This window comes from Palaemon carinicauda, chromosome 4 (assembly GCF_036898095.1).
Source record: "Palaemon carinicauda isolate YSFRI2023 chromosome 4, ASM3689809v2, whole genome shotgun sequence".
Lineage (NCBI taxonomy): Eukaryota > Metazoa > Arthropoda > Malacostraca > Decapoda > Palaemonidae > Palaemon > Palaemon carinicauda.
Window position 1 is genome coordinate 186060481 of NC_090728.1, and position 25796 is coordinate 186086276.

At 35.5% G+C, this 25796-nt stretch overlaps 1 protein-coding gene across 3 annotated transcripts; it reads right to left on the reverse strand.

The window, feature by feature from the left end:
* Nucleotides 1-6309: 6309 nt before the first annotated feature.
* On the reverse strand, nt 6310-21521 carry LOC137640267 (uncharacterized). Of its 3 annotated transcripts, XR_011044322.1 has the most exons (4): nt 21282-21520; nt 15475-16004; nt 14315-14517; nt 6310-6469 (listed from the first exon to the last, which is right to left on the reverse strand). XR_011044322.1 is itself a non-coding variant. In XM_068372863.1 (3 exons), the coding sequence occupies exons 1-3, from the start codon at nt 21409-21411 to the stop codon at nt 14492-14494; spliced, it is 681 nt and encodes a 226-aa protein (XP_068228964.1). In that variant the 5' UTR covers nt 21412-21521; the 3' UTR covers nt 12633-14491. The 3 variants fall into 3 exon arrangements, 2 of the variants coding, with proteins under 2 accessions (XP_068228964.1, XP_068228963.1); XM_068372863.1 differs by lacking the exon at nt 6310-6469 and having other exon boundaries at nt 12633-14517; nt 15480-16004; nt 21282-21521; XM_068372862.1 differs by lacking the exon at nt 6310-6469 and having other exon boundaries at nt 12633-14517.
* Nucleotides 21522-25796: the final 4275 nt, after the last annotated feature.

Consider the following 25796-nt stretch of genomic DNA (forward strand, 5'->3'; position numbering starts at 1 on the left):
GGATTTCCGCCTTGCGTTTGATGTAAAGTCTATTCAAGTATGGATAATTTTCTCGCTTATTTTCTTAAGAAAAATCCGCTTATTCACAAGGCGCTCAGCAAAATGTGAAGAGTTTGATAGGATGGGTGTGTCAGCGGAGGCGTAGCCATACTCTCTCTCTCTCTCTCTCTCTCTCTCTCTCTCTCTCTCTCTCTCTCTCTCTCTCTCTCTCTCGAGATCTAGAATAAGTTAGATAAGATCATAAGAACTCTCAAAATGCTTAAACAAAATCGCTCTACCAAAGAGCAAATGAAGTATCTGAGAATGGACTAAAAAGTCTGAGACATCCAAAATCCTTGTAACTCTCTCTCTCTCTCTCTCTCTCTCTCTCTCTCTCTCTCTCTCTCTCTCTCTCTCTCTCTCTCTCTCTCTCTCTCTCTCTCTTCTGGGCAGAAATTTGCAAGAGTAAACATACAAGTAATAACAATTAAAAGGAAAATCAATGAGATCAAAACTCTATATAATAAAGTCTTTAAATTTTACTTTAAGATTTTTATTCCATGTGCTCATCATCTCCCACGACTATTGACGCAAAGGGCCTCTGTTAGATTTCGCCAGTCGTCTCTAACACATAGTCGTCTAACACATAATCTTAATCTTTGAAATAAATATAAAGATTATGTGTTAGACCCTTATAATCTAATGTTGTAAATTCACGTCCCATTTTCGAATCTCTCTAAATGCTTAGCTACAAAAGTTATGGTGGTCAACACCCAAGGCCCTCTCCATCATGAGGCTCAATACTACACAGTATTCTAGAAGTTTTATTCCAGCTGTTACCAAGTTGTGGAATGATCTTCCTAATCGGGTAGTTGAATCAGTAGAACTTCAAGAGTTCAAAGTTGGAGCAAATGTTTTTATGTTGACCAGGCTGACATGAGTCTTTTTATAGTTTATACATGACATATCTGTTTTTGACGTTGTTAATAGTTTATTTATGACATATCTATTTTGACGTTGTTACTGTTTTTAGAATGATTTATTGTTAATTTGTTCCCATCATTTATTTATTTCCTTATTTCCGTTCCTCACTGGGCTATTTTTCCCTATTGGAGCCCTTGGGCTTATAGCATCTTGCTTTTCCAACTAGGGTTGTAGCTTGGCTAGTAATAATAATAATAATAATTGGACAGCACCCATTTCAAAATTCTGGCTACGCCACTTAGTGGGTGTATTTCTCTTGCCTGAGATGATAATGTAGCTGGAAATGTTTATCAAAAAGCTGGTTCCTGGCTTTTTGATTTACAATCAATATCTTTTGCAAGTTTGAACTTCAAAAATTAAAACTTTCAGCAAATGTTTTCATGTTGATAAGGCTGCCATAAGTCTTTTTATAGTTTATATATGTAATATCTGTTTTGTATGTTTTTACTGTTTTTAAAATATTTTATTTTATTTGTTTATTACTTCTCATATCGTTTATTTATTTCCTTATTTCCTTTCCTCACTGGGCTATTTTTCTCTGTTGGAGCCTTGGGCTTATAGCATCTTGCTTTTCCAACTATGGTTGTAGCTTAGCTAATAATAATAATAATAATAATAATAATAATAATAATAATAATAATAATAATAATAATAATAATAATAAATACGGACGAAGCCTAACGCTTAGAATCGATTTTTTTTTCATAATTTCCAGTCTTTTCATCGGCTGTCATTTGATCGTCATTAGCAACTTCTGATAATAAAATGCAATCAATGAAGACCACCAAGAACACATTTTTTACAAGATACTTCCACAAAATTATTGATAATGTCAGCAATAATGTATTAGTGTATGCTACCAAAACAGGGTTGTGGTGGCCTGTTGGTAACGTCCTTGCCTGGTGATTGGCCAGACTGGGGGTTCGAGTCCCGCTCAAAATCCTTAGTTCCTTTGATCGCTGCAACCTCGCCATTTTTGTGGGCTAAGGATGGGGGGTTTGGGGGAGCCTGTAGTTCTCTCTGCTGAGTCATCAGCAGCCATTGCCTGGCCCTCCTTGGTCCTAGGTTGGGTCGAGAGGGGGGGCGGGTGCTGATCATATGTAATATGGTCAGTGTCTAGAGCATTGTGTTGCTTCATAGGGCAATGTCACTGTCCTTCGCCTCTGCCATTCATGAGCGGCCTTTAAACCTTAAACGAACACCAATGATGGCATGGGATATTTACATTATACTCAATTCAGGATAAGGATAGAGAAGTGGGGAATATGGGCAAAGGAAGAGTACCCCTGGATACAATCCAGTTTATAGCCCGAATGCAGGAACTCGGGAAGGAATAAGGAAAAGGGAGAAAGGGAAATACAGGAGAAGAGGAAAAGAGAGGAGCAGACCCTCGTACGATGTTAGGTATTATAGGAGCCACCTGAAAGTACAGGCGACTAAGATTGAGAGAAGAATAGACAGGAAGGGAGTAGAAGGTTTTTTTTTTATTCTCGCAATGTCTAGCCCTGTTGCATGGAGTATGTCAGTCTAGATACTATTTGATGGTTGAAAAAATTATGATGTTTGGAAAAGTTATGATGTTTTTAATAAAATGTCAATTTAATTATTGAATTAAAGATATATTTTATCTTATTTTAATCAGATGTTATACATCTGGGCGTGGGAGGATCACAATTGGCCTTAGGCTCTAATCTCCCCCACCAATTATGGTCACGATTATGTTCAATAGTGAGATTCCTTGTGAGAGTGCATTGTGACGGGCCGAGAGAAGGTTGTGAACTCAAAGGCAGTATGAAAGCAACTGAGTTCACAACCTTCTCTCGGCCCGTCACATTGGTCACTCCGGGGTCACCAATGTGACGGGCCGAGAGAAGGTTGTGAACTCAAAGGCAGTATGAAAGCAACTGAGTTCACAACCTTCTCTCGGCCCGTCACATTGGTCACTCTGGGGTCACCAATGTGACGGGCCGAGAGAAGGTCCTACCACCGTCACAGCATAATTCATCATCGATAGCTAGTTTATCCCCGGTTTTCTGACCAAGCCTTTGGAACCTGACATTTAGAGGTTCCAACTTGAATGCTTGTTGCAATTTTTGTATTTTATTGTAATAGAAAGGCCCTTCTTTGTAAGCTCGCCTTAAAGCCTTGTTTTGAATTGCCTGCATTTTACTTAATGAAGACTTGCTGAGTGCTCTGTCTGGACACTATTTGATAGTTAGGAAAAAAAATTATGATGGTTGAAAAGTTGTGATGGTTTTAAGCATTATGCTTTAACTAGACTCTTGAAGACAAGCATTTGACGTTCCTAGCTCTGATAAATGGCACTTTCACGGAGATAGGATCGTTCAAAGGAACTTTTTCTAGAGTGCAGATCTCCCTTATACAATGAAGAGCATCTCTCTCTCTCTCTCTCTCTCTCTCTCTCTCTCTCTCTCTCTCTCTCTCTCTCTCTCTCTCTCTCTCCAAAATGTTCTTGTTACAAGTACTTTTCTTAGAAGAAAACGCTGCTTAATGTTTTCTATAACATAACATTGCACATTTAAACGAGTCTTTCCATATTTCCTACCAAAATATTCCTTTTCTATTATTATTCCAGCTTTTATTAAAGTTGTTTCTGTCTGTTGCTGTTATTCCTGCATTTCATATTCATTGGCCAGTTTCGCAATTTTTCATCCTCTAAACATCTTAAAAAACGAGCACACTGAGGGTAAGAAAAGTAAACATTATTAGCCTTTCTCAGAAGTGAAATCTTTTAAGACGAATTTTTCGTTTTCTCTCAAGAGTTTTCGTTCCCCATAAAATGCATAATATCGTCTTCAAGTTGAAGTATATATTAATGTCTCTTTCTGTGTAATATTTTGTACCTTTATCGAGGGCTAAGGCAATTTTTGAAACCTATGATTCATTTCATACGTCAGTATTTTTTTTCCTTGATAATATCACGCAAGCAGATTGGATGTTGTTGTAACTTGGTTTTTTATTTATTTATTAATTTTTTTTTTAATCATTTTATAAGTGTAAATTTCTCATTAGATTATTCGAGTAAGCATATGGTGCTCCATTTCATACGTCAGTATTTAGTATGCTGCTCCGGCATTACCCTGGTTTATTAATTATCAAAACTCCTTGCTGCGTTACTAAGATTAGCTTCTATCACTTGCTCATTACCATTCTACTCTTGGGTAGTGTCATAGCTTCTGCAATATGGCCTTCCACTGTCTTTGGGTGAGTTTTCTTTAAGGGTACACTTATTCTATTTCCATATTTCCTTTCCTCACTGGACCATTTTCCCAGCTTTTCTAACTAGGTTTATAGATGAGCAAGTAAAGATTATAATAATAGTAATAGTAAAAACCGAGTTTCTTGGCTTTAAATTTATATTTGGAATTCCAATTTCCTTTCCTCACTGGGACATTTTCCCAGCTTTTCCTACTAGGGTTATAGGCGAGCAAGTAAAGATTATAATGATAATAATAATAATAGTAACAACCGATGATCTTGGTTCTAAATTTATATTTGGAATTTCAGTTTTTTTTTTTTTTTTTTTTTTTTTTTTTTGGTGGGTGAATAAATGATGATTCATCAACCCAATTAAAATGTTACCACCATTGGATAGTAATATTTTGCAAACATCGGAAAAAAAAATTGTAAGTGGTGAAATTTTCACATAAATTTATAATCAAGGTTCGTTAAATTTGCAACGTTCAATTTTCAATTGTTGGTTACAGAAAATTTACTTTCCCTGATGCAAGACCGAGGTTTTTTGGTGTTTAGCATCTCATTAAGTAACTTTCGTAAATACTTTTAAAATAACAATTTTTATTTTTTAAATTACTTTTGCGTTTCTATCCAGATAACGATTTTAATTTCTGATTTTTAATATCAGAGGACAATAATGCTTATTGCATATTTCACCTAATTTCTTGACTTCTGGTATTAAATGGATAAATTCAATGCTTGACATTGCAATAGCAATTTTTGTCAAATGGAGTCATGAAATGTTATATATCTAATGAATAGATTTCATAACATATAAAGATAGCGTAGATAATTGAAAATTGTAGTGTCCTCTTGCTTGAGGGTACACTATTCTTATTTCTTGAAGTTTTAATAGTTTATATATGAAAGATATATTTTAATAGTGTTACTCTTTTTTAAATAGTTTATTCTAACTGTTAATTACTTCTATTTTCTTTCCTCACTGGGCTGTTTTTCCTGTGGGAGCCCTTTTGCTTATAGCATCTAGCTTTTCCAACTAGGGTTGTAGCTTAGTAATAATAATGAAAATAACTTATTATTTCTCTTGTAGTTTATTCCCCTATTTCCTTTCCTCACTGGGCTGTTTCTCCGGTTAGAGCCCTTGGGCTTTCAGCTTCTTGCTTTTCCAACTAGGGTTGTAGCTTAGTAAGTAATAATAATGAAAATAACTTACTACTACTCTTTTAGTTTATTCCCCTATTTTCTTTCCTCACTGGGCTGTTTTTCCTGTTGGAGCCTTTGGGCTTATAGCATCTTGCTTTTCCAACTAGGGTTGTAGCTTAGTAAGTAATATTAATGAAAATAACTTATTACTTTTCTTGTAGTTTATACCCCTATTTCCTTTCCTCACTGGGCTGTTTTTCCGGTTAGAGCCTTTGGGCTTACAGCATCTTGCTTTTCCAACTAGGGTTGTAGCTTAGTAAGTAATAATGAAAATAACTTATTACTTCTCTTGTAGTTTATACCCCTATTTTCTTTCCTCACTGGGCTGTTTTTCCTGTTGGAGCCTTTGGGCTTATAGCATCTTGCTTTTCCAACTAGGGTTGTAGCTTAGTAAGTAATAATAATGAAAATAACTTATTACTTCTCTTGTAGTTTATACCCCTATTTTCTTTCCTCACTGGGCTGTTTTCTGAGCCTTTGGGCTTATAGCATCTTTCTTTTCCAACTAGGGTTGTAGCTTGGTAAGTAATAATGAAAATAACTTATTACTTCTCTTGTAGTTTATTCCCCTATTTTCTTTATTCACAGGGCTGTTTTTCCTGTTGGAGCCTTTGGGCTTATAGCATCTTTCTTTTCCAACTAGGGTTGTAGCTTATAAGTAATAATAATGAAAAACTTATTATTTCTCTTGTAGTTTATACCCCTATTTTCTTTCCTCACTGGGTTGTTTTCTGAGCCTTTGGGCTTATAGCATCTTGCTTAGCCAAGTAGGGTTGTAGCTTTAGTAAGTAATAATAATGAAAATAATCATCTTAAAATCTATTTCCTTTGACTGTATTTATACAGCCATAAAAACTAAATTCGTTCGACTTAAAAAAAAAAAAAAAAAAAAAAAAAAAACTTAAGGAGAAAAGAAACGCAATATACATTAAATCCCTTTTTATTATAGATTACAAAAATGAAAAGATAATTTATATACAAACATGAAAGACCGATTGGGTAGTGACGATTTTTTAGCACAGTTCGAGACCTCTGTGGACCCAATATTTACACACACTAGAAATTGTCCAGCCTTGGTCTGACACTGAAAGGCGAAGAAAAAGAAAAAAATTACAACTGAGTGACACGAGACATTCTATTTTAAAGAGAAGCTATGTATAAATTTTCAAGAGAAATACAACTATGAACATCAGTTCTGAACACCTGTGAACACAATTTCTGAAAAACTGTGAACACAAGTTCTGAACAAATGTGAACAAGTTTTGAATAACTGTGAACACAAGTTCTGAACAACTGTGTGCATAATGTTCTGAACAAATGTGAACACAAAGTTCTGAACAACTGTGAACACAAGTTCTGAAAAACTTTGAACATAAAGTTCTGAACAACTGTGTGCACAATGTTCTGAACAAATGTGAACACAAGTTCTGAACAACTGTGAACGCAAGTTTTCAACAACTGTGAACACAAGTTCTCAACAACTGTGAACACAAACTCTGAACAAATGTGAACACATGTTCTGAACAACTGTGAACATAAAGTTCTGAACAACTGTCAAAACAAAGTTCTGAACAACTGTGAACACATTGAACAAGTACAAGTAATGGAGTCTCTGGACCCATCATTATCAGACCAATTCTGGTATATGGCTGGGCAGCAACATCTGCTCTTCATTATAATCAGAGCAACTTAAGGCCTTCTATAACATCTTGAAAGACTTTTGGTATAGGAGATATAAAAAAGGTCAGTTCCAGCTCTCCCCCAGTTTACCCTTCCACGGCCTTCTGTACAATTTCAAATGAATAATAAATTATTAATAAATTATTCATATTTTCTAATCAATGGTTCCTACATATTGGAAGAAAATAAAATAATTACAATGTTTTTTAATTCATGTACGTATAAAACGCACAACACAATGAAAACAAATAAAAACAATTCTAATAATGTTTTCTCTACATATAGATATTCAATATAAGAAATTAAAAAATAAAAACATACTTTCTCCATGGGTACATTACACAACTTTCTGTAATCCTACCTATATGAATAACAATATATTGCATCCAAGTAAATAATGCACTTTTAACAGATATTATGCTCTTTTTTTCTTTGTCCATTTCTGGATATTATGCCTAGACCTACCTTAATATTATGCATGTTTTTTATTAATAATTTTTTCAATTAATATGATCTCACCACGAAATCTCATAAACCAAATACTACTGAAACTGAAAGATTAGTTATAATACACCTTATTTCTGTGGTATATTTGGAAATATACACAATGTTGACTTTTGATAGCTAAAATATACATGTCCAAATCATACGCAAAATACAAATTAATCAATTTAATTTTTTTAAATGCATATTACGTGCAATGAAATAAATGGCAGTATACACAAACAGTAAAGAAAATATATGGCAGCATTTTTAATGAGAAAATAGAATAAAAAGTTAATTTCATTTTGAAAATTAAGGGCAAAACCATTTTTTTTTTCTGAGATCACAAACGAACCATCTGGCCACGAGAATCAGCAATAAGTCAAATAAATAACTCCAACTTAAGAGATATTCAACTTCTGACACCCCAAAAATGATTGTACAGTACTGCAAAAGAAAATCGATTCATTGATAACCGAAAAGAAAATGCAGTTAAAATAGCACTTTCAAGGCAGACCATCATAAAGTACTTTTTTTAAACCATATGAACAGAAACCTCAAGAATTTTAACAAACAATGAAAATTTCCAAAATTTCATGAACAGAAATGACAAAACCTTGATGCAGAAAACATTAGCACAATAATAAAACCTAGCATTTCTTCAACAGAGAAACTTTCAAAATTTTTGAAGCCATTCCAAAAATTTTATTGAAAAGAATAGTACTGAACTCTTCAACCTCGCACCTTTCTCCAAAAAAAAAAGGGAAAAATATTTTGACTTTACGTCAATCGGCAGTGATTAAAACCTTGCATTGTTCTGCACTTGAGAAATGTGCAAATGTCTTTTTTTTTTTAATTGTGCTTCAAACGTCCTCACTACCACCGTCCATAAGATTACAATATCAGTGAGACCTGCTTTCGGCCTTAATAGCATCATGGAATGATGAAATACAAGTACACAAAATAATACGTTTGCAAAGACCTCTATCTATCCAGTTCCCCATGAAAGATCCTCATCGGAACCAACAGAAAGTTCCCATAGCTAGACTTGTCTAAGAACCACAAAGATCCTAGCTAGGATAACTGGCAGAAGGCACACCAACTCTCACAAATGAATCCTAACTGTTCAAGTCACATTAGTGGACCAGCAGAGTCCCCACTGCTCAACTAACAAGAATGGACCAGTGAAGAGGCCTAACTGCTCAAAATCACGAGAATGAACTAGCAAAGAGTTCCAACTCCTCACATCATAAGATTGGACCAGCAGTCTCATCTGTTCAAAGTCACAAGACTGGACCAGTAAAGAATACCAGTTACTCAAGCCACAAGAGTTAAACAACCAAACGAGTCCTAACTGCTCAAGTCACAAGTTTGGACCAGCAAAGTCTAAGCTGCTCAAGTCACAAGACTGGACCAATCAAGAGTACCTGTGGTTCAAGCCACAGCAGTGAACCACCAAACGATCCCCAACAGGAAAAGTCACGTTAACGCCCAGCTGCTCTAGTCACAAGAGTAAACCAAAGAATCCCAGCTGCTCAAGTCTCTAAGATTACACCAGTGAAACAGACCGTTGCAGTCTGAGTAGCTCAAGAACTTCACTCTTAAAAACCATGAACCAGTGAAAGTCCCCAAAATTACTCCAGCAAAGAATCCCAACAACTGAACTCAGGAAAGTAGTGGGCAGGGTCCCAACAATTGGGGAACTCCAGTACCTACGCATCATAGGGAACTGAAGGAATAGAGGTTTCCGTGAACCAAATCTGAATTTTTACACATCTTAGACAAAATAGCCAAAGGTCGCGGTCTTTACACGTAGTTTCTTAATTAAGGAACAGGGAAACGTTACATCTAAATTTTCAAACCATTAAGGAAGGCGAAGCACTTTATAACTTTCAATAGAAAATACAATAAGGGAGGTTGAAACAGAAACGACAATTCATGGAGGTAAAAGATACACTTACCAGGTACATTTTCCGAGCAAGTAGATACCAGGTGTACAAGATGTTTATGACAAACAATTTTCAAGAGTTGCAAGGGCGAATGGGAGAGGTTATGATATTAATAATCCTATTTAGGGTATTAAGAAATCGGGATTTCTATAGGATATATATATCAAACTTTGAGCAAAATGAGACAGAAAAAAATTGACCAATAAAAGAAAACAAAAACTTACTAATGCCATCTGGTAATGTGCTTTACCATAAAAGAAAGTTACTACAAATTTAACAGTTCAGTGTATAAATTCATCAAATAGACATTAAAGCATAAAGCGGAATACAGCCACCCCGTGTATCGTACAAAATACACTTTATACATTTACAAATAATGAAAAAAGAAAATATAAAGCAATACTCTTTCCAGTACCAACAGCAATGATGTACATTGGTGGTTCTCGACTTACGTGATATCTGTTATTTCATCATTTCTCTGGGTTTTCCTCCTCCAAAAATCACAACTGGGTTTTCCTCCTGGAAAATTTACAACTGGGGTTTCCTCCTCCAAAATTTACAACTGGGTTTTCTTCCCCAAAAATTTACAAATTGGTTTTCCTCCTCCAAAAACTACCACTGGGTTTCCCTCCATGAAAAACAAATACAACTGGATTTTCCTCCACCAAAAAAATACAACTTTGTTATCCTCCTCCAAAATTTACAACTTTGTTTTCCTCCTCCAAAAAAAGCTACAACTTTGTTTTCCTCCTCCAAAATTTACAACTTTGTTTTCCTCCTCCAAAATTTACAACTTGGTTTTCCACCTGCAAAAAACTACAACTTAGTTTTCCTCCTCTAAAAACCATAACTGGGGTTTGCTCCACTAAAAACTACAACTGGGTGTTCCTCCAAAATCTACAACTGGATTCTCCTCAAAAAATTACAACAAACAGGAAATTTTATCCTACGTCACAAGTTTGTAAATTCTTCTTCACAAAGATAATATCCAGAGAATATAATGAAGTAAAAGAATTCCACCATAAAAAAAGGACTGAAACTAACAAACAAACTATTTACAGCAACACTATAATTATGTAATACAAAAATGTCAAACCATTGAAAGACTCGAAAAAGGCATCGTTCAAAGGTTTTTCCAGTTCCCTGATTAAAATAGAACTATGGCATCTTAAATAAACAATTTTGGGTTTACCTGTATGACAAAGGATAACAATATTACGAGATTAACTCGTTTATAATTGTAGAAGTGTCAAATTTTGCTTATGGTTGCATAAATATTAAAAAATTGGAGATTTTGTCCATAATAAAAAATTTCTGAAGTTTTGACTTGAGAAGTTAAAAATGATAAGCATGTCATGTTACTTTACATTGGTGGCTAGTTTGCCTATTTTTATTTTTAGCAAATTGTTAAAAGATCAAGGAACCTCTAAATGCAACGTTTTAAAATACCAATGGCAAACTCCATTCTGGATTCAACAATCAAGGTTAGGTTATGGCTTAACGAAATTTCAAACATAACAGACCTAGTAGATTGTTAGTTTGCAAGGTTATGGCTTACCGAAAATTCAAACATAACAGACCTAGAAGATTGTTAGTTTGCAAGGTTATGGCTTACCGAAAAATCAAACATAACAGACCTAGTAGATTGTAAGTTTGCAAGGTTAAGGCTTAACGAAAATTCAAACATAACAGAACTAGAAGACTGTTAACTTGCAAATACAAGAGTTGCAGGAAAACTCTGAACACAAACCAATAAAAGAACACTACAGGTAACATGAATTCACTAGTCAAGATAGAACTGGAAGGTGGGAACTTTGTAAACCTTTGAAATATTTACTGGTAAGCATCATCTCATCCAAGCCGTGACATCTGATGGACCATCATAGCGATTTCAGCGCATGCGCTATGAAATCTTACAAAAACCTTTGTAACACTAATGTAACACTTTCATTCATGATAGTGCAGAAACTTGAAGAAAACAACCTAAAGAGAACTGAGCAAATGAACATCTGTTATAAAATCAAACTTGAATGTTTGTTCACATTCCATTCAGATGACGTCTGGGTACAGAAAATGCTGTACGCAAGCACAAATTCCTGTACAAATAAATTGCACAATCCATAATATTAACAAGAGATCATTTTGATTGCTGATAATGCTGACTAGGTCAAAACAGTGTTGCCACGTAACCAACCCAGAACATTCAATTTTGCAGAGGTTAAAACAATGGGCTACATACATCCAAATTAGATCAAAACTTGAATTTCTGGCGTTTTTAGATAACGAGGCCACATCTAAACCTTTCAAAAATTTCGAAACTCTTGGCGAAGCATCTGGCAACACTGTTTCGGAAGAATATAGAAATACTTCAGGCCTCCCTTTTCTAAAACTTATTACCATTATAAACATAGTGAGCAAAAAAAATAAAGCAATAGGGAGGCGCTGAAGGTCTTCTATATGAAGAGCCAGGTCAGCTCAGGCTTTAACAATTACTAATAATTATGGCTTCTCATTAATTCATTTCTAGCTACAATGAAGTTTCCAAAGATGTCCAAATGTGAGGAGATTTGTCTAATATGACTCAAATGTCGAATTGCACTTTTAATTTGCTCAATAAAGGTAAAAGTTTAAAAAATAAAATGTCAATAATATCTCCTCAGATATGGACCTGGACACCTTAATACAAAAACAGCAGGCAATATATTTATCTTTATATATCCACATACAACGTCGTAGGGTTTAAGAGAAAAAAAAAGAATTATCACGTTTCCTAGCTTTGATGATCACTGGGGGAGGGAGGAGGGGGGGGGGGGGTAATATTAAACGAATCATTAGCCAGATCTTAAAAATTACTTAACATAGTAATTTTTATGGTTAAATTCTATTAGGTTAATTTCGGTTTTGTTAAATTGCTGAAACACAACATAATTGTTCAATAATTGAGATTTTAATAGGCCTATATACACCATGACAACTGATTCCATTTAACAGTACCCTTGGCAAATAAAAAAAAAACTAATCAGTACTTAACAATGTATGACTTAAGAGCACCAATTAAACTACATGCTTTATTTACAAAGCTTTCAAAACAATTGCAAGATTTTGCTCTTAAGGGGAACTAGCAGGCTTTATTTCTCTCTTTACAAGATTAATAAAATTCGAAAAATGTTAGGGAATGAAAAATTTGATAATCCAATTTGATAAGTGTTAGCGAAAATCATCTTCCTACAAAGTTTGGAAATATGATGAAAAATTTCATAATAATCCAATTTGAAAAATTTCAGCTTAAATCCTTTTTTTTTTTTAATTAACATAAGCCAACTAATCCCCTTTTTACAAAATTCCCGGAAAGTAAAGCTAGAGTTGAGTTTTGCAGGGCGAGAACCTCTCCCATTAGAAAAAAGAAAATTGTTTCAATACATATCTCAGGTGCTCACTATCTGTATATACAGGAAATTGTCTTTCTACTCACAACAAAGAAAACTTAATGCAATAATGCCCTTACATGACTAAGAAGCAAAGAAAATGCGCAAGATTAGAAGTATACAAAAAATCAAGTAATAAAAAAAAACCATTGACCTTTCGAGATTATCCAAAAGGTGAAATAAGGAAAAGCAATGATATAAAACCTTAATTCTAAGAAAACAAAACAAAGAAAGTTCTACTTTACACAGCCCTTCTCGAAAGGTAAATACAAAATTCATCTTCTTTCTCTCACTCCTATACTACAGTATTACATGAGATCCGTCGGTTACTTTGCTATAAAGCTACACCAAGTTAAGTCAGGTGCCTTTGCAAACAGAGGCAAACTGTGGCTAAGTTTTCTGCTGGTTTTACCGGCTGTAGCGGTCCTGGCTGACTGTTAAGTTCAACGCCAAGACAATTAAATTAATTTTCGTCCAAGTTGGGTAAATCTGGAAGGCGAGAAGTCTTATTCTGAAGAAAAGTCCTTCAGGATTTAAGGAACAGTCTTTGAAATTTTCCAACATTACAAATTAATACAACCTCGAGCCAGCCAGGACGCTCTGGTACAATTATGAAAGACATCAGGGTAGTGATGAACACTGGACCAAACAGGGTTATGTTGGGAAAATAATTGCTGAAAGACTAACGAGTTTCGCCAAGTTTTAAAGCAACTTGTGACTGTAAACTTATGTTCTTTTTAATTTTTTTTGGTTTTCACATTTGGCAAAATGAAAAGAACTGGATTAGCTTGAGCTACGTTGCACAGAAAAGGTTCAAAAGAGTCAATTTTCTCTGTTGTTCTTTCAAAATACAAAGAGGAATGCTGAAGCCAATCGTGCAACCAAGATGGCCAACAATATGGAACACTTACTGCAATACTAGACAACCTCATTCCTGGTGGTTTAACTTATGTTTCTAGTACAGTAAAGCGTGGTCATTCCACACTTAAAACAAAACCTTAATACATCTTCACATGTTATACACACACAAAAAAATTCATCCTTCATGGTTCTTCATATTAAATAACCCAAGTTCCTCCATCACGGCTCTTGACATTGTTAAATAACACAAGGGATAATGTGGATGGACTTTGGACCCAAAAAGTACACCATGAGGTAGAAAATCTCCAAATAAATTGTCCTCTGAAATGGGGGAGGGGGGGGGGGGCAGTACAAAATAAATTTTAAAAACGGGAAAGCATTTTGTGGACAGCAGCCAAGATTCAATTTTCTTTAAATAGTCTGGGTTAGGAGCCCAACCTCGGAAAAAAATTCAAAATTTTCAATTTTCTAAAGAAAAGTCTTCAACAGCAGCCAAGAGTCTAGACTTATCGCCTTTTCCTTTCAACTTACATCAGATAAAAATGACCGCACTGGGATGTCAAGGGGTCGAAGGCAATCCGTTGGAGGCCAGGGACACTGCCAAATCAGCGAAACTTGTTGAAGAGCCTCCACCACAAGAGGCAGAGCAAGGTCGCCGAAAAACACCTGGTGAAGGCCGCTGGGACCGCCCAGGCCACTCTTGCTTCCTCACCTTTTTTCGAGGTGACCCCGCCCTGTTGAATGAGAAACAAAAAACATATTAAGCATTTTTACATGTAAATAGTATTATTACCTCCGCCAACGAAGTTGGAAAGAGGTTCTGTTTTAAACCCGTTTATGTGTGTTTGTGAACATCTTCCTGACCACAATTTCAATCTTAGATTAATGAAACTTGCAGGGATTGGCCGTTATGTAAAAAGCTGGAAATTATTAAATTTTGGAAGGTCAAGGTCACTCTCAAGCAAAACGTTAAGAAATAAGATGCCGTGGCGGAGGTTTGCGCTCTACTGAGTGCCCCCCCCCCCCCCTCCCCCAGTTATTGTTTTTATAATATTAAAACCATTCACAAGCTCTCTATCTAATGTACTCGGAAAAAACGGTCATGTCAACAATGTATGTCAACATGTATTATACATGTTACCATGTTACCACCGAAGACAACACAAAGCCAAGATTAGAATGTCATAACATATGTTAAACAATGACGAAAATCCCACCTACGAGTGATAACGTTCAAGGACATAGCACAGGTGTTGCTAGAGCTCTATTTCGGTTACCAACAAATATTCTGAGAACTTTGCCCTGAGAATGATGTAATGCAACAGCAGGACAGACATTCGTCAGTGGAAGTTGCGAAATCAAGAGGTTTTTTTTGTGATCAAATGTTATTTTAAGCTACAGGGTGTCTTTACCAGTCATGTCGTTTAGAAAACCATACGATGCATTTACCAACCTTCAGTCATGTCAATCGAGAAAGCCATACGATGCCTTTACCAACCCTCAGTCATGTCAATCGAGAAAGTCATACGATACATTTACCAACCCTCAGTCATGTCAATCACTGAGAAAGTTATATGATGCCCTTACCAACCCTCCCAAAAATTCGAGTGACTGTAACATGCATATCTCTCTCTCTCTCTCTCTCTCTCTCTCTCTCTCTCTCACGAACTAATTTACCATGATCAACGTACCTTACCGTTGTCAAGCTGAAACTGATCAGCGATCCTCCGAAGGTCAGCTCCTATCTGTCGGAGTCTCTCTTCTCTTGCCTCTGGCGATTCTTGGTCGCCATCTCCTCTCTGGCCGTTCCCTTCTCCCTCCACCTGCGAGGAAGTCATCCTGCGGGACCTCTGAATCCTAGGCACTTCCCAGGTCAACTGAGGAAGCGACTGGTGGGGTTGAAAGTGGGCCGGGTTACCCCCCAACCGCCTGCGGATTTCCTGGATGTGCCCCAGGCCGGTTCTGGCGCTGTCCACGTCTGGATCTTCTGCCCTTGAGCGTTGGATATCCTCACTCTGGTTCCCCCGGGTCCCTTCTTGAGGGCTGGTGGGTGTGGGAGGAGGCGTGGGCAGGAAGGATACTGCCCTCTGGAGGGCCACCCGCGAGGGGTAAGGCTGGTCGTCGGACTTTTCTGGGAAGAGGAAGTGGTAGGAATGAGCCCTCCGAAGGGGCGAAGAAGGAGGGGTGTTGCTGAGGATCACGTCTGGAAGAGGTTGGTGACCTACGGGAGAGAAAATTAGTAGCCCGTGTTAGTGGATTATTATCCATAAACCCTCACCAATCGTTAAATAACATATTAAATCCGTTCATACATTTAGTGAATCCATAAAGAACTCTGATCCTGGAGAATCAGTCAGATTTTAGTTTAATCAAATATGAGTGATAATGATAAAATGATTAAAGCCGTGATTTATAAAACGATAAGTACGAGTTACATTTTAGTAAGCTACATCTTCTTAAGATTAGTGATTTTATATGAAATAGGCAATAGTGAGCATAGAAAAGTTACTGATTATTGCAATTTTTCACCAAGAAGTTACTGATTATTGCAATTTTTCACCAAGAAGTTACTGATTATTGCAAATTTTCACTAAGAAGTTACTGATTATTGCAATTTTTCACTAAGAAGTTACTGATTATTGCAATTTTTACCAAGAAGTAACTGATTATTGCAATTTTTCACTAAGAAGTTACTGATTATTGCAATTTTTCACCAAGTAACTGATTATTGCAATTTTTCACCAAGTTACTGATTATTGCAATTTTTCACCAAGTTACTGATTATTGCAATTTTTCACCAAGTTACTGATTATTGCAATTTTTCACTTGCTTCCCCAAAGTATAAATAAATGATGTCAGATACACAGTATAGATAGACCATATTAAACATAAATGCTATACAAGCGTACAAATAACGGAAACCGAATGCGTAAAAAAAAAAAAAAAAATCCACAACCACAATTACGCGCCCGCAGATGGACCGAGTAATGTAGCACGATTGACGTGTGTATAATTGTCATCAATCTCGGTTTGTCAACACAAAGAAAACATAAAAAACTGCACATAATTACCTTTAGAAAAAAACCCTCATAAATGTTATGGATATGAGCGCGGAGTCTTGGTGTTGGAGGCGCACTTTTTTCTGGTTACTTTTTATATTTTTTTTTTCTTATTTCTTTCTTTACAATTTTCACCTATCATTAGACAGTGACTGATAGGAAGGCGACCGCGCAGGTGTTCGGGTATTAGACAGTAAAGGGCGACAGGGGGAGGGGGGTTAATTGGGAATGGCACATTATTCAAAGGTATATTATAAAATATACCAAGTCAAATAAAGTAGGCCAAAAGTGGAGAAGACTCGAGTGGGACATCCAAAGCGGTCAACATATCCTCTAGAACAGTCAACGAACGAACGATCGCGCGCGCACGCACACACACACACACACACCTAAAGGCGGGTTTACACGGCCGAGCAGCTCGCCAAGCCCGGTTGTCGAACCTACTTGTAGAACGGCTCGAAAAGCTTTCAGACAGTACATCGAACCTCAGTGTGCCTCGTGCTAAAACAACGTCAACATGTCTCTCGACTAAGACGATTTGATAGCCATTGCTTTAGCAGTGGCACTAAGAAAGAAAAAAAAAGATGAAAGTGGACGAAGGATTGGCTACTAAAAAGAGAGAAATTTTCACACACCAACTTGCTTATTGTTTTAAAATTAAGGCTTTGAAATTAGTTCTTTCAATATTTCATGCAGAGCCGCTATTCCTTTGTTTCTGGCCACTTTATTGGAATAGTCTTTTGATTTAACTTTCCATAAAGCTGGATGAGCCCGATATGTATGCATGAAATCAAAGTACGACTTCCTTCTCATTCTTGCTTCCATTAATGGCAGCCATAATTCATTTTTTTTTTATTATGTTTCCTCTAGCAGGTTTGAATAACAACTGAGGTTCGATGCTCGACAGTCGACACCCGTTCACACTGTTCGTCAAACAATGTAGCTCCGCTCACAAAAGTCAAGATGAGCCTGACTTTCATCGAGCCGTTCGACGAGCGCGCTCGACAACCAAATAGCCCGTTTACACGCTCGAACATCAATTAAAACAGGGTTGTCGAACCAGGCTCGACGAGCTGCTCGCCCGTGTAAACCCCGCTTAAATCGGATACAATAGAAGACTCTTGACGCAAAATAAAAACATTAGACGTTCGCTGAAAATACGTAAAATTAACGCGAGTCCAAAACGGATGCAAAAAAATATTAGATAAAAACAAAGCTACTTAAGGAGAGAAAGAAACTGTTGAAAAAAAAGCAGAAACAAATGAAGATAAATGACATAACACAGACGAATAAAGACAAGGCGGGTAAGGTATTGGGTGTTAATGAGTCGCCTTGTAGAAAGAGGAAGCTGGTGCCACGAGCAGGATACGCAGTGATTCATATCGTTGGCGTCACATAAGATAATTTTAACGACAATAGTGCGTAAAATGCGTAAGATGATATACAAAATATCTTCAAAAGTTGGTTAAACTTTAGGGCCTATGTTATAGTACAAGATCAGCAGTCTATGGACCCAAAATATCTTAAAATTGGTCAAACTGTAGACCTATGTTATAATAGGGTAATATGGCATCGGTCATATTATAACACTAACTCAAAAAATCTTAAAAATTGGTCAAACTGCAGACCTATGTTAAAAAATATGACATCGGCCGATAGATATGGACCCAAAATATCTTCAAACTTGGTCAAACTCAAACAAAGGAATGAACATCATAATAACTAATATTTCTCGTCAACTAACATTGCAACACGCGTCAATAAACATGTTGAAAAACTGCAAATTACTGTTCCGCCTCATAAAACCCAAATCACAGATGTTTCGATTCCCGTTTGGTGTCATCTCTAGCTCTTTGTCACACACACAGAGAGAGAGAGAGAGAGAGAGAGAGAGAGAGAGAGAGAGAGAGAGAGAGAGAGATCATCTTAGCTGCCGAGACCATCTTCCGAAAAAAAAGGTGTCAACGTCTTGTTGGAGTAACAACAAAAAAGTACGTAGTCGTTCATGAGAGAGAGAGAGAGAGAGAGAGAGAGAGAGAGAGAGAGAGAGAGAGAGAGAGAGAGGGAGGAGGGAAGGGGGGAGGAATCGTACCTCAAGTCTCAGTTCAACGAAAGGGCGTCCACTCGAAATCCCTCCCCGATCCGTTCCCTATACCCCTCCACCAGTGGAGGAGGAGGAGGAGGGGGGGGGGGGGGGGCGGGGCTCCTCCTCCACTCCATCACTCGGCCACCTCTGGCTATAAAACCTGAATCTCGCAGACTCTTCGACGCCAGCCACCAGCGAGTTAGCGACAATTAGCTCGCGGTTTGTCGTGTCTGGCGTATCTAATGAATGCTTCGCTCGCGTATCACTTCATCAAATACGCAGTGGCATATTAATTACTTACTTACAACCCATAAATCTGTCCGGACTTCAATTTAGGGCCAGTATTATATTTCTTACATTGAAATGAATAAAATACGGATTCGACATCTTACAAAAATGTATACTAGACCGATAAATCACTTGCATGAAGAGCTTGAGTTTAAAAATAATATGTTTATGAAACGAAAAATTTAAACGTGCGAGTAGAAACCTTCCATAATATTCGTGAAAATTCCGTATCACAATCCAATAGATCTTATAACATTTATAAGACTAATTAAGAATATGGTCCAAGGACTGATCAATTGCACATAAGAAAGGATAATAGATATATTAAATAAGTAAGCGAAGCATTTAACCACCTGTCTTAGGTACTTTTGGGCAGGTGGATAATGCATTTGATAGCATTCGTAAAGGTCAAGTGGACTTAGCTACGCAGTTGCGTAGCCCATGGCCAGGTCCCGAATTAGAGCAGACGAGAGAGAGAGAGAGAGAGAGAGAGAGAGAGAGAGAGAGAGAGAGAGAGAGAGAGAGACCTTTGTATAACAAAATACGTGACGATTTTAGATTCTTACACAAATAGTCTACGGGTATTAAACACCACATTTGGATAGACAGTTGTCCAGACTGGGTCAACTTATATTTAATAATTGTTAAAAAAGTTGTCCAAACTGGGTCAACTTATATTTAATAATTGTTATACAAATTGTACAGTAGACCTTTATATGTCTACAATACGTAGACAAAATGCAACTTAAAACTGTGGAAAATTTCGTTTAGGTATGGGGGTACAATATGCAAATTAACAACTTTGTGGATAATATAATTAATAACAAACAGAACACCACAACTCTAACAGAGAGAGAGAGAGAGAGAGAGAGAGAGAGAGAGAGAGAGAGAGAGAGAGAGAGAGAGAGAGAGAGAGAGCCAGCCTTGTCCCAACCGAACTTCAGGTGAATGCATGTTCTAGCTTGCTCAGCGCTCGAGGCTAGGCGGGAGACAAGACGCTCTGGATAACTGTACACCTTTTCTCGAGAACGGACAGATTTATGGATAAAAACGCAAAGTATAATAAGAAAAAAAAAAGAAAAAATACACTGCCTTTATCATACACACAAGGAGACATTAAATATCGGTATTGTATGTATATGTGTATATATATATATATATATATATATATATATATATATATATATATATATATATATATATATATGTGTGTGTGTGTGTGTAATACACTATATATATATATATATATATATATATATATATATATATATATATATATATATATATATATATATATCCCATATACGCAAAATGAAGCGTTAAACCCAACGGTATCCTACTGACCACTCCCCCTTGTCAGAAACCTGTCAATTTTGATCTGTCAACACCATATTGGTTTGACAGATGTCAACGAAGCTTTAGCATGACAGCTGTCAGTTTGAGAATCCGCTGATCTACTACACCCTTAATCAAACCTTGCAACTCTGGTTTTGTTTATTAACATTGTTGTGTTACTTAAAAAGCGTCAAATTTGTAAACAAGACCTTTGGACATCAACCGACGTACGCTAACAAGTTTATGCTTGAATAGGGTGCACGCGTCGCTGTGAGTCTAAGGCCTTTGTGACATAAGGTGGACTTTTTACAAAAGTTGTTTGGGCTAATTTTCATTTAAGAACGTTTTACTTAAATTGCGATCCAGTTATCACAATATACTGTGTTCATATATATATATATATATATATATATATATATATATATATATATATATATATATATATATACACATATATATGAACACAGTACAATGTGATAAGTCACGTATTGGAATTTTTCAAGTCCATAAAACGTTTATTTTGTCGAAATTATGTTGAGGTTACCCCACACGGTAGAACACACATTATATATATATATATATATATATATATATATATATATATATATATATATATATATATATATATATATATATATATATATATAAAACGAACGAGGTATATAAAAACGTCACAAATGACAATTCTCCCGAGGAGAGCCAAGTTAAATGAAAATAATGAACTACTTACCACCTCTCAAATTTTGATAATTCGTTTCCATCACAGAACAAAGTTCACTGGATGACCAATCGTATTCACTGTCTAATTCACTAGTGTAGCCAAGAGGCACAGCTCCACACGTAAGGAGGAGATTGATCATGTTTCATTTAGCACAAAGTAATCCAGCGACTGCTTGCCAAGTCTCACGAGAGAGCGTACGGGGTATGTGTTGTCGATGTGCTGTCTGGTCGTATACTGACTGGAGAGGTTTGGCGCGCTGGTTTTATCTCGGTGGATTCGTCCAATCAGAGACCTGGCAATGGTGACGACGCATCATAAACAAATGTTGGACGTCCTAGTTTCTGTTTCTTTTTGGTACTTTATCTTCGTCAGATGGTTTTGCAATTTCAAGTTTACAATGAACGATTACATAGTCGGCGTCGATAACGTTTAATCCATATATAGAAGTAGATTATATTCATTACAGTTCAGTAAAAATAGGCAACTACTCAGCCAATCATAGCTGGTGCAGACCGAAACACGTGTTCTGGGAGGAACAAAAAAAAGTAAAAAGAGAATCTTCTTAGTTGGGTCACCACAGGAACTCTCCTACTGACACAATAACATTATATTTCGCGATCAATTCCCTCACTGTAAACCTAACTTACCCAACCTTGCGTTTAACACTCGGACTAATGGTTGCAAGTAACGCATATGATCGAACTTGGCCGAGGTAAACAAACTGAGGGTATGAGTCAGTATGCTAGGCGGTAGGTCACCGCCCCCAAAATTTCCGCAGCCACACGACTGATTTATTTGTTTTTCCGCGCGGACGGGACGCGTGTTGCACCTGACTCTCCCAAGTCCCAAGTACTTTCTCTCCCCCCCCCCCCGACCCCCCACCCCACCCCCCACTCACGACCTCTCCTCACCTCCTACCCCCAGAGGACAATCTCCCCGCACCTCACTCCTCCTCTTACACCCGGATTAACTAAGGAAGCTGTTATATCTGTACTGGATTATCCCCGTTTTAACGACTTTGTTTTTTAAATCTAACATATGAAAGCGATTTGCATCTTTGAAAACTTGACCTTACTGTAGAATAGTTGTACATTATCCTCGAATGCTATAATTAACGGTGATTTTAGAAGTCTGACCTACATTTATATATATATATATATATATATATATATATATATATATATATATATATATATATATATGTGTGTGTGTGTGTGTGTGTGTGTATATATATATATATATATATATATATATATATATATATATATATATATATATAGAGAGAGAGAGAGAGAGAGAGAGAGAGAGAGAGAGAGAGAGAGAGTGAGTGTTACTGTTATGTTCAAGAGATTATGCTGGACCCTATCAATATATTTACTGCTAAACTTTATTTCCTTTCCTTTTCAGGAGAAAAATATCTCAACCCTTTTTTTTTTACACTGCACCCTCTTTATTTCATCACCTTGCTTTGGTCCATCTTTGTCTTATGGAAGTCCCTCCGGTTAGGTTACGCAAAAGGAAATTGTTACGTGATTTGGTATTTCAAAACTGTAAGTTTAACCGTAAAGGCAATTAGATCATAGAATTGGAGAGAACCTAATGTTTTTTTATGTTGAACAGGCTGACACCAGTCTCTTTTTATAGTTTATATATGAAAGGTCTGGTTTAATGTTGTTACTGTTCTCAAAATATTTCTTTTAAATTGTTCATTACTTCTCATATAGTTTATTTATTTCCTTATTTCCTTTCCTCATGGGCTATTTTTGTTGGAGCCCTTGTGTTTGTAGCGTCAGGCTTTTCCACTTAGGGTTGTAGCTTAGCTATTAACTAAAATACAACCCTAGTTGGAAAAGCAGGATGCTTTAAGCCTAAAGGCTCCAACAGGGAAAAAGAGCCTAGTGAGGAAAGGTAATAAGGAAATAATCTATATGAGAAGTAATGAACAACAACAACAACAATAATAATAATAATAATAAACAAATGAGTTAAAAAAATGTTATCGACGGGAAGCCACCGTCAGTTCTTGGTGAGGCTTTCGCGCGCTTTTTCTTCTTTTTGTTTTATCTCTAGCTGACTTGAATGATCTTGTTAGACAACAGAACATTCGAGAAGGTGCATCATGAGCCTCGGGCGGCCGCGCACGGCGGGTACGTCTGTACTACGAATCCTTTTACGTGTCAGTGTTTATTGGACGTTGAATATTAATAATATTCCTTTATATTTACATCATTTTTATCGTAAATAAATAAAAGGAAAAAAAACATATTTTAGATCTTATAGTTGATGATATTCCTTCGATTTTCAGTCTTGTATTAGATTACATAATGGTTATTATTTACCGAGATTACATAATGTTAAGTAATTTGTATCCGATCGTGTCTCATTGCACTTCTTTAATGTTTTGATAACTATCTTTTATTCTTTTTTAAATTGTTGTTTTTAAAATAGAGGGATATTGAAATATTAGGATTTTTATACATCTGTACACACACACACACACACACACACACACACATATATATATATATATATATATATATATATACACACACACACATATATATATATATATATATATATATATATATATATATATATACACACACACACATATATATATATATATATATATATATATATATATATATATATATATATATGAATATATATGTATATATATATATATATATATATATATATATATATATATATATATATATATATATTTACATATAGAATTATATTGATGTATATATATATATATGTATATATATATATATATATATATATATATATATAAACGTACGTATGAATGATCATAAAGCGTTTTTTATATGAAAACACAGTTAGAGTAATTGACGTGGGGCATTCAGGGCGGTAAGAACAGAGTACGTACGCACGAACAAATCCTAAACACGTCCAGGAGATGTTTGTGAAACTGTGACTCATTTCCTCTTAAGTGCTTAACCACTGTCGATGTTTTCTCTGTCCCTCGTTGACTGAAAGAAGATCAATCTACCTGATATAATGGGTTGTATTAACATTCGAGTTTTCCTTCGTTTAAAGATTATTGTTATTGTTATTATTATTAATATTATTATTATTATTATTATTATTATTATTATTATTGGCATTATTATTATTATTATTAATATTATTATTATTATTAGCATTATTATTATTATCATTATTATTATTGACATTATTATTATTATTATTATTATTATTATTATTATTATTATTGGCATTATTATTATTATTATTATTATTATTGGCATTATTATTATCATTATTATTATTATTATTATTATAATGGGTTGCATTATATTCGAGTTTTCTTTAATTTAAAGGTTATTTTTATTATTTATTATAATTATTATTATTATTATTATTATTATTATTATTATTATTATTATCATTATTAATATTGTTATTATTATTATTATTATTATTATTATTATTATTATTATTATTATTGGCATTATTATTATTATCATTATTATTATTATCATTATTATTATTATAATGGGTTGCATTATATTCGAGTTTTCTTTAATTTAAAGGGTATTATTATTATTATTATTATTATTATTATTATTATTATTACTAGCTAACCTACAACCCTAGTTGGAAAAGCAGGATTTTATGTGCCAAAAGGCTCCAACAAGGAAAAATAGCCCAGTGAGGAAAGGGAATAAGGAAATAAATAAATTATATAAGAAGTAATGCACAATTAAAACAAAATATTTTAAAAACATTAACAACATTAAAACAGATATTTCATATATGAACTATAAAAAGAGACTTATGTCAGATGAATATAAACAATCTGGTGAAAGATTTGGAAGAACAGGAATAGCTTAACTATACCTATATATAGAGTTGTGGTAGCCCGGCGTTCTATTAGTCTAGGGTTCGAGACCTGCTCAAGCATGATAGTTTCTTGCAGTGTCTTTAACCTCACCATCCTTGTGAACTAAGGTTTTGAGGTTTGGGGGACCACATAGGTCTATCTTCTGAGTCATCAGCAGCCATAACCTGGCCCTTCTTGGTCCTAGCTTGGGTGTGGAGGGGCTTTAGCGCTGATCATATGAATATCAAACCATTGTTCTCTAGTCTTGGGTAGTGCCATAGCCTCTGTACCATGGTCTTCCACTGTCTTGGGTTAGAGTTCTCTTGCTTGAGGGTACACTCGGGCACACTGTTCTATCTAGTTTCTCTTCCTATTGTTTTGTTAAAGTTTTTATAGTTTATATAGGAAATATTTATTTCAATGTTTTTGCTGTTCTTAGAATATTTTATTTTTCCTTGTTTCCTTTCCTCACTGGGCTGTTTTCCCTGTTGGGGCCCCTGGGCTTATTGCATCCTGCTTTTCCAACTAGGGTTGTAGCTTAGCATTTAATAATAATAATAATAATAATAATAATAATAATAATAATATATGGTCAGTCTCTAGATCACCACTATAGTCAAACCAAAATCAAATGGCGGATAGGGTGGTAGTTATTAAAACCAATTAATTCA